The sequence below is a fragment of the Corylus avellana genome, chromosome 3, assembly GCF_965113065.1.
Source record: "Corylus avellana chromosome 3, dhCorAvel1.hap1.2, whole genome shotgun sequence".
In the NCBI taxonomy this organism is placed as follows: Eukaryota; Viridiplantae; Streptophyta; class Magnoliopsida; order Fagales; family Betulaceae; genus Corylus; species Corylus avellana.
Genome location: NC_142492.1, coordinates 2,829,388 through 2,838,825, shown reverse-complemented (window position 1 = coordinate 2,838,825; position 9,438 = coordinate 2,829,388). Strand labels below are relative to the sequence as shown.

The 9,438-nt window shown below is 35.6% G+C and overlaps 1 protein-coding gene across 1 annotated transcript; it reads left to right on the top strand.

Moving 5' to 3' along the window:
• Window positions 1–4,628: 4,628 nt before the first annotated feature.
• On the top strand, window positions 4,629–7,660 carry LOC132174549 (F-box protein At3g62230). Its single transcript, XM_059586187.2, has 3 exons — window positions 4,629–5,549; window positions 6,890–7,063; window positions 7,167–7,660. The coding sequence occupies exons 1-3, from the start codon at window positions 4,629–4,631 to the stop codon at window positions 7,476–7,478; spliced, it is 1,407 nt and encodes a 468-aa protein (XP_059442170.2). The 3' UTR covers window positions 7,479–7,660.
• The last annotated feature ends 1,778 nt before the right edge of the window (window positions 7,661–9,438 follow it).

The window sequence follows — 9,438 nt, the reverse complement described above, 5'->3', positions numbered from 1 at the left end:
AAAAAATAAAAAAAACATTTTAACTATTTTGAAACTTTTTTTTTTTTTGTGTTTGTTTTGTTTTTATAACAATGGTTTTTTTTATTCATTTCGTAACTGTATAAAATATTGTTATAGCAAAACAATATCATAAATACAATGAAAATATTTTTGTATCCAAATATGATATATATGCTTTGTTTAATTATTTGAATGTCACAACGCAATCTCTTTTGCTACATTAACCATCAATGACAATTATTCTATATGTCTAATATTTCATTTGTTATCTATCAGTGATTTGCTCCGAAGGGCTGACGAAACGGGTTGACAGGTGTAACACCCCTGCTTCAAGTGGCATAATATTGTCCGCTTTTGACCAAGCTCGCACAGTTTTATTATTGGGTTTACCCCCAAAAGGCCTCATACCATTTAGATAGAGTAAATTTCATATAAATACATCATTTTTTTCATATCCAGGCAATGTGGGACATCACAATCGCCCCCTCTTATAACCTAACGTCCTCGTTGGCGACCCTCATGGGCTTATGCACGCTCCCTCCATCTCAGGTTGGGTTATGACTCTGATACCATATGTAACACCCTGCTCCAAGTGGTATGATATTGTTCGCTTGGGGCCAAGCCCGCACGGTTTTATTATTGGGTTTATCCCCAAAATGCATCATACTATTTAGAGAGAGTAAATCCCATATAAACACATAGGGGTGTCAACCCGGTTCGGTTTCCCAGTTTTTTGCCAAAACCAGAACCGAAACCGAGGTACCCCGGTTCTCAATTTTGAGAAACCGGAACCAGAACCGGGACCCCGGTTACCGGCCAGTTCCGGTTTTACCCGGTCCGGTAACCGGTTTTTTTAAAAAAAATGGTTTTTGGGCTTATTTTAGGTATTGGGCCTAAAATAAGCCTTTTTTTTTTTTTTTCATAAGTTGGCCCATTTTTTAAAAAATCTTTTAGTTTATTTGTCTAAATTAAATGGGTTTTGTTGTGATTGTTCCAAATAATTAAAAAAATAAACCTTAAAAAGTTTAAAAATCCTAAAAAATCAATGTTTTTGCCTATTTGGGCCTTAGAAATAAAAACTTAATTTTTTAAAATACCCTAAACCTAAACCTAAGTGTAAAATATATATATATATATAAAATAAATGGAAACCCGATTCCGGTATTCCCGGTAAAAATCGGTACCGGAACCGGAATCGGGACCCCGGTTTCCCAGTTTTCCGGTTCCGGTTCCGGTTTCCCGGTAATTTTTGACACTCCTATAAACACATCATCTTTTCCATACCCAGGTAATGTAGGACGTCACAACAGGTCGACCCGTAATAACACGACGCCCATTTATGGTAAACCCAAACAACCCATTTAGCTAAATGGGTAACCCCCAAACTCGGACACAACATGACTATTTCACAGATTACCCGACACAGTTTAACCCATTTAAAATAATGGATCGTGTTGGGTTGACATAACCCAACACGACTTGTTTAAAATTTCAAGATGAAAGACAAAATAGGCTAGACAAAATGCGATCTTTCCTACATGAATGGTTTAAGACAGGGAAGAAGAAATTATGTTGAAATTGCATAAAACCAAACACTATAAAATCATATTTAACATTCCCAAAATTACATATGGGAAAGGACAAAAGAACAAAAAACAAACAATGGTAGAAAATAGTTCAAATGGAGATCATCAATCCATGACTACACTTATTATACATACAAACTCCCATAAGCAATCACAATGCACCAACTACACTTCCACTTGTAATAAAAACATATCTAAAGCCAAGTGTGACTCGTGTTAGAGTTAGCCTTTAGCAAAAGAATTTGGTAGTCTTCTCCACTCTTGAAACATAACTTGAGCTGAACCTCGGCAAAGTGCGATGTCGTCAACGTGAGAAAGAGAGGGGGAGAGCGGCAGAGTACAACGCCGGCAACGGGTGGAGACAGAGAGCGATGAGCAGAGAGAGAGAGAGTGGCGAGGGGCAAGCGAAGATAGTGAGCCAGTGAGAGGGAAAAAGAGGGGAAAATCAAAGAGTGATGGAGAAAGAAGAGGGGTGGGCACGGCTTGAGAGTGTGAGGAGAGCTGGAGAGGGAAAAATGTTTTAGGTTTAGGAGGTCCTTCGTCCTTTATTTATTTATTTATTTTTTTAATAATTATAAACGTGTCTGGTGGGTCACCTACGGATTGATCTGCCAGACACAAAATAAACGGGTTGACCCGTTTATGACCCAAACCCGTTTAGGGTAAATTCAAACCCGGTAACTTTATGTCGTGTTCGTGTCAAGTTCATGGGTCATATCAAAATTGCCAGCCTTAGGTCCCATCGATAAATAAACTTGAGATAAATAAATTAAAAAAAAGAAGAAGTAGTAGATTGAAGATCTAAGCTCGTGGCCTCGTGCGTCACCTCCATCTAGTACCACTTGATCGCATTGAAAGCTCATGATCAAGGCCATTTCCCACCAAAAGAAGAATCACAACATAAGGTGGAGGTATGCAAAAAATGATTAAAAATAATATTTAAAGAAAATAGACAGTGAAATAGATAACATACTTAAATTCGTATTTAAAAATAGAAAAAACTTTATTTTAAACTCTTAAATTACTACGAATTTTGAGAAGACCTTCTCAAATTTAAAAAATTTTCAATTTTACTTCATAAACTTTCAATTTGATGCAATATACCCATATCCGTCAAATTTTAAACGTTAAAAGTGATCAAATGATCTTTATAGTCCTAATTTTTTATAAAATTCTAAATTTATCATTAATTTTTAAAAATAAATAAATAAAAAATTGAAGAGTAATTTGGTCTTTTTAGTTATTTCCGTTAGGGGTTAACGACTGAATCTAACGAAGGGAGTCATTTGAATCAAATTGAAAGTCTATAAGGTTAAATTGAGAGTTTTTAAAATTTTGAAAAGTCTTTTCAAATGCGTAGTAGTTCAAGAGTTTAAAGTAAAGTTTTATCTCAAAAATAAGTATGCAAAATAAAAATTGTAGCTCTTTGAGTAGCTAGCTATCATTGCTATGTGCAAATAAGATTCCTCCATCAACTTTCTTCGATCACTTTTTCACACAAAACAATGAACCATACTTTATATATATATAACACAAAAAATCAAAGAGGAAATTCACCTTAACGCAATTAATGGTGGTACAGTAAATCACATCAATAGATATATGAGCACCAAGGCATTAAAACGGAAGTGACTTCAACAACTTTTGTAGGTACAATGAAAAATTTATTCAATTCAACTATTGTATATACTTTATTTAACTCTTTGAATGTCACCGTCTCAATCAATTTTCACATCTGAAGTATATTCCAGCGAATCACTTCCTTAGCAACTACTTGGTACATTTGAACCTTTTCAACTAGATAATAATTTCATTACTTTTTCCATATTCACTACAAGCACTTTCCATCGCGCAATCTCTTTCACTGCCTTAACTCTCAATGACAATTATTTTATATGCCTGATAATTTATCCGTCATCTTTGGAATTACAAATTTGTTATTGCTCATCCACAAATTGCAAACATTTTTTTGCCTCGTGCATCGCCTCCATCTAGTACCACTTGATTGCGTCGAAGGCTCATGATCAGGGCCATTATCACAACATACAAGGAGGTATGCATAAAGGCAGTGATAGAGAGTGAGAGAGAAGTGAATATATATATATATATATATATATATATATATATATAAAGAAAGTAAATAGTGAAATACTTAAATTCTTTATTTAAAAAAAAAAAATTATTTAAGACCCTTGAATTACTACATATTTTGAGAAGATCTTATTAAATTTTTAAAAAATTCAATTTTATATAATGAATTTTCAATTTGACACAATATACCTATATTATTCAAATTTTAAACGTTAAAAGTGATTAAATGACCTTTATTCTCTTAATTTTTTTTATAAAATTTTAAATTTATCATTAATTTTAAATTAAAAAAAAATTAAAATGTAATTTAGTTATTTTATTCATTTCAGTTAAAGGTTAATGGTTGAATCTGATGAGGAGAGTCATTTGAATCAAATTAAAAGTTTAAAAGTTTACGAAGTTAAATTAAAAATTTTTAAAAATAATTTTAAAATATGTAAGAGTTCAAAAATTTAAAGTAAAGTTTTATATTAAAAATAAATAAGCAAAATAAAAATAGTAGGTTTTGAGTAGCTAGCCATCATTGCACTGTGTAGATAAAGTTCTTCCATCAATCACTTTTTCACGCAAAACAATGAACTATATATATATATATATATATATAATACAAAAAATCTAAAAGGAAACTCACCTTAATGCTATTAATGGCGGTGCAGTAAATCACATCAACAGATATATGAGCATCAAGGCATTAAAACGGAAGTGACTTGTACAACTTTCGTTTGTCTTCAGAAACCTCCCGCCCGCCCAAATTTTCAAAGAGATCAACCGACGCAATGCTTTGCCGAAACCCAAACACCGCAACGGTTTCCTGCTCGCAACGCTTCAGGCATCATCATCATCACCACTATAAAACCCCACCATCTGCTTGCTTCAAATCTCAGGCTTTTTTCGAACAAAACTCACAGACGACACAGACATACACATATATATATATATATATATACAGAGATGGCCAGGAATTTGGACATGTTCAACAAGTTGACAGACTACCTTCTCTTCATCATCGTCTCTCTGTTGCCCTTCAAAGAGGCGGCAAGAACCAGCGTTCTCTCCAAGCGTTGGCGCCATGTCTGGCGCGCAACGAAGAACATTGACTTCAATGAGAGATTCTTTGTGAGAGCCGGCGAACCGGACGAAATCCAAGAGTCCCAGAGACTTTTTTTCGTCCATTTTGTCCGGCAATGGATGGAAAACTACCAAGAACCGCTTGTAGAAAACTTTCAACTCACCTTCACGAAGCCCGGAAGCTTCCGTGACGATATGGACCGCTGCATTGCATTTGCCGTCAACCGTAGCGTGAGATTTTTAGCCGTTGATTTCTCTGACCCGACATGGGGGGAAGACGATCTCGACGACCATGCAGCGTTGTTTGACTTGCCGTTGACCGTGTACGGACACGCAGTTCTCGAGTCTCTAAAGTTGTTCTCTTGCAGTTTTCGGATGTCTGAGTTCGTCAACTTTGGATTGCTTAAGGATGTCTCATTGGGTTGGGTTGAATTAAGGATGTCTGCCATTGAAGCAATCTTAGTGAACTGTCCCCTGCTACAGAGTTTGAGTTTGAAGAAGTGTTGGAACATTGAGCACCTTGATATCAAGGTGCCAAATTTGCAGCTGAGAAATTTGTCCATCGACAAGTGCAAATTTCTTCAAGATTGGTATGGGATTGAAGCACCAAATTTAAGGTTGTTCAAGTATTCTGGGGCTGTGGGGTTTTTTGAGGTTGAGATAAACAGGGAGGTTATGGAAGAGGCTGATCTTGATTTTGGGCTTGAGTTTGAGTTTGATGCAGTAGCAGGTCATATTCTCTATCAACTCCTTGAACAAATTTACCCCATCAGGATTTTGACCGTTTGCAGTTACATGCTTCAGGTATATATCATTAATTCCTTTAACTTTTTACCAAGTCAACTTCTTTTTATATATATCAGATTTTTTTTTTGGTTTTTGGTAAGCATATGGTGCCTGGTTTAGCATTTGGAGTACTTTACTTGTATATATATGTACTACATTTCTAGGCACCATGAATTCGAGTGAATTTCCTCCAAATTATGATTTTATGTGAAGATTGATTTCAAATGCATAAAGATCTTCTCTTGAAGGAATCAGTAATTTTGATGTGGGGGAAAAATTATAAAAATATTTTGCTGTGGGGAAAACAATGTACTCGTTTGGTAATGCTTTTTAGATTGAGCTTTCTGTTTTGTTTTTTTTTTTTTTTTTTTTTTTTTTGTTGTAATGTGATATATAAAAATAAAAGCTATAAGCTATTTTGAGTGTTTTATATTTTGTTGTGGACAAATATTCAACATTATATATTTGAGAAAGAATAATATTGTTCACACGTATTTTAATTGATTTTTCATGTTAATTATTTTTTTTAAAAAAAAATTTGATAGCATTTATGAAAAAAGCTGGTTTCACTTGTTTCATGAGGTGGGCTTCTTTTGCATTAGTGTCCACCTTAAAGAGTTATACTTATGAGTGACAATTTGTGTTCACTTGTCAGAGATCGTGTTAAGACATACGTGAGTAATGGCTATGTTTGGCAACAGACCGGGCCGGCACTGTAGCTGGAACGGTACTGTTCCAGCAGCAAAAATTGACTTTTTATTTCATTTTTTTTTTAAAGCAAAGGAAAAAAAAAAAAAAAAAATGAGGAGAAAGATGGGGTGGTTCCAGCCACCCCCTGTCCGATCTGGGGTATGGGGTGGCCGAAACCACCCCCAGCCCCTTGGGGGTGGTCCGGCTACCCCTCAAATGCACCCGATCCCTCTTTTTTTTTTTTTTTTTTGTCAAGGGGGTGGCCGGACCACCCCCTTGGCCATGGTGGTCTTCGACCACCCCCAGATCGGCCAGGGGGTGGCTGGAACCACCCTATCTTTCTCCTCATTTTTTTTTTCTTCTTTGCTTTTTTTTTAAAAAAAAAAAAAAAAAAAAATTGAAGTAAAAAGTCAATTTTTGCTGCTGGCACCGTTCCAGCTACAGTGCCGGCCAGTCTGTTGCCAAACATAGCCGATATAAGTCAATCTTCACTTAAACTTTTTTAATTAAACGGGTCAAACTCTTTAACTTTAATTTTTCAGTTTCATGTTAAGTTTTTGCCTGCCTAAATTTCCACCCCCCATATTTGAAAGAAGCCAAAGAAAAAGAAAAGTAGAAACTTGAAAGTGGGAACTAACAACTATTCTCCTTGTCTTCACAATTTGTAGGTTATTCCCTGTGGAGATGAACCATTCAAGATGGATTTTCCCCTGAACTTAACGCACTTAACATTGAAGGCTGCTCTGCATGAACATGAATTTTTTGGAATATGCTTCTTCCTGCGCAGTAGTCCTTGTTTGGAGACTCTCACAATCCAAATAGGCCCCGGAAGAGTGTTTCCTGTGAGTATTATTATTAGCAAGGGTTTTTCAAAAAACACGTACACTTTTGCCTTGAAAGTAAAAACCCCAGATATGATTTTTCCTTATTTTGTTTGTTTTATAGGATTACGCGCCCCCATTTCTGCTGGCGCCTGATAACTTCTGGGAGCAGAAGTTCCCCCCCTTCAACTCCTTGCCCTTCGAGTGCTTCAACACTCTTACTGTTGTGGAGGTTGAAGGCTTCAGGGGAACAAGGCATGAACTTCCCTTCCTGCGCTATTTGATCCGCTCTGGCCATGTCCTGGAACACCTACACATTACTGTTTCAAAGGAAGGTGAAGAAAACGGTGGAAATGTCCAAGCATACCATGAGAGAGCTCAAGTGCTGCAGACGTTCCAAAAAGCCTCACCAAATCTGCAGATATCCATCTATTAAAACAGAGGACCCTGCTGCTCCTATTGGCTACTAGATTTTAATAAATGGAGCAGCCCCTATTAGCTATTTGCATAAGAGAAATTTGAAATAAGAACACAATAATCTCTGTTAATTTCTCGTAAAACTTTTGAATTTGCTGGCTTTCAAACATTTAGCCAGTTGCTTTAACTGGTCAACTTTCTATAAACAGAGGGAACCTTTTATCCTACTTCCTGTCTTAATCTTTTGTGTGAGCATTAGTATGTTTGTTTATAAATTGTTGCATGCCTTACAAGTACATATAGACCGAATTATTCTTTGTTTTTTTCTCTTTAATTCCCTTTAGATTTATCAACAAGATATTTGTTCTTGTTTTTATGTTCTTATGGCATTGGGTGCCCCCTCCACTAGGAAAAGAAGATGTAAAAGCATTCTCTGATCTTTGTATTTCTCTGCATGTAAAAGCAAATGTACTGCTACAACCATTGATAGAATCAGTACTGTTAGAGGGGACAAATATCTCATTCCATTCCTTTCTTACACTGTAGAACTAGAAACTAGAATTTTTTAAAAAACATAAAAGAAAACCATAAAATGGAGTCAATCTGCTGGGATCAAACGCATTTTTAAAATATTTTTATTTTCTTCAGCTTTGTACACGTGAATAAGAAATCAGTGGAAAAAAAAAACACCTCAGAAGTCAATGATGGGCTCTCCAGCAGTCAGATTTCTCTCTACCGTCCACGGCAAGTTAAACAGCTTGGCCATGATGAATTTGAAAATCTTGTTCACATTTATGTTGTGGGTGGCGCTCGAGAAGAACAGGGTCGCTTTCATTGCCCTTGCATATGCCCTAGCCTGCATGCGTGCAGAAGTAGAATCGATAAATGAATTGAATTATAATTGATATATATAATTTTATATATATTTTTCGACATAATTCGAATTTGACATAAGTTAAATATAAAATTAAAATATTAGAATTTTGTTTAATTAAGTTAGTGAGATTATATTTAAATAGTTTTATATTCATACCTTAACACGACTTAAACTCAATACACGAACATAAATTAACATCCCTGATTTATAATCTATCATCTCCGTAAAAGACGGAGATTTATATAAATATATTAAAATTTACCAGTCAATATATACAACCCAAGTCTAGGTCCAACAAATAAAAATCTTTTTTTTTTCTTTTTTTTTTTCTCAAAATGTTATCCTTAAATTCTATTCCAGGCTTTGACAAACATGTGGCCCCTGTGCTCTCTCTCTAACGCGGAGAGAGAATTATCTAGGATTTTGGCACATGTCCATTTTCAAAGATTGACAGAGGAAGACTTTAAAGTCCTCATAAATTATCCTTGACATTCTTCAACTTGCTGTGTATGCCAGCAAGGCCCAGCAACGATATTGATTACGAGGTGAACATATTATCTGCCATAATATTAAAGGTGTTCTATTGTTTGGTTGACACTATTATAAAGAATTCACGTGAAATATTTAATTAAAATAATTAGTAAATTGGAGAGATAAAGGTTAAATTCAAAATATTTGTTCTAAATACCATGTTAAATTATTCTTTATCTGAAAAAAAAACAAAAACAAACAATAGTAGAAAATAGTTCAAATGGAGATCATCAATCCATGACTACACTTATTATAAGTACAAACTCCCATAAGCAATCACAATGTGCTGACTCCACTTCCACTTGTAGTAAAAACATATCTAAAGCCAAGTGTGACTCATGTTAGAATTAGCCTTTAGCAAAAGAATTTGGTAGTCTTCTCGACTCTCGAAACATAACTTGAGCTGAACCTCGGCAAAGTGCGATGTCGGCGGCGTGAGAAAGAGAGGGGGAGAGCGGTAGAGTGCGACGTCTGCAACGGGTGGAGACAGAGAGCGATGTGCGGAGAGAGAGAGAGAGTGGCGAGGGGCAAGCGAAGATAGTGAGTCATCGAGAGGGAGAAAGAGGGGAAA

Bases quoted from the DNA above. Each gene is read 5' to 3' on its own strand.
- LOC132174549 (XM_059586187.2), top strand. From the start codon at position 4,629: ATGGCCAGGAATTTGGACATGTTCAACAAGTTGACAGACTACCTTCTC. The intron at 5,550-6,889 runs GTATATATCATT...CACAATTTGTAG, and splicing joins TTTGCAGTTACATGCTTCAG to GTTATTCCCTGTGGAGATGA. The intron at 7,064-7,166 runs GTGAGTATTATT...TTTGTTTTATAG, and splicing joins GCCCCGGAAGAGTGTTTCCT to GATTACGCGCCCCCATTTCT.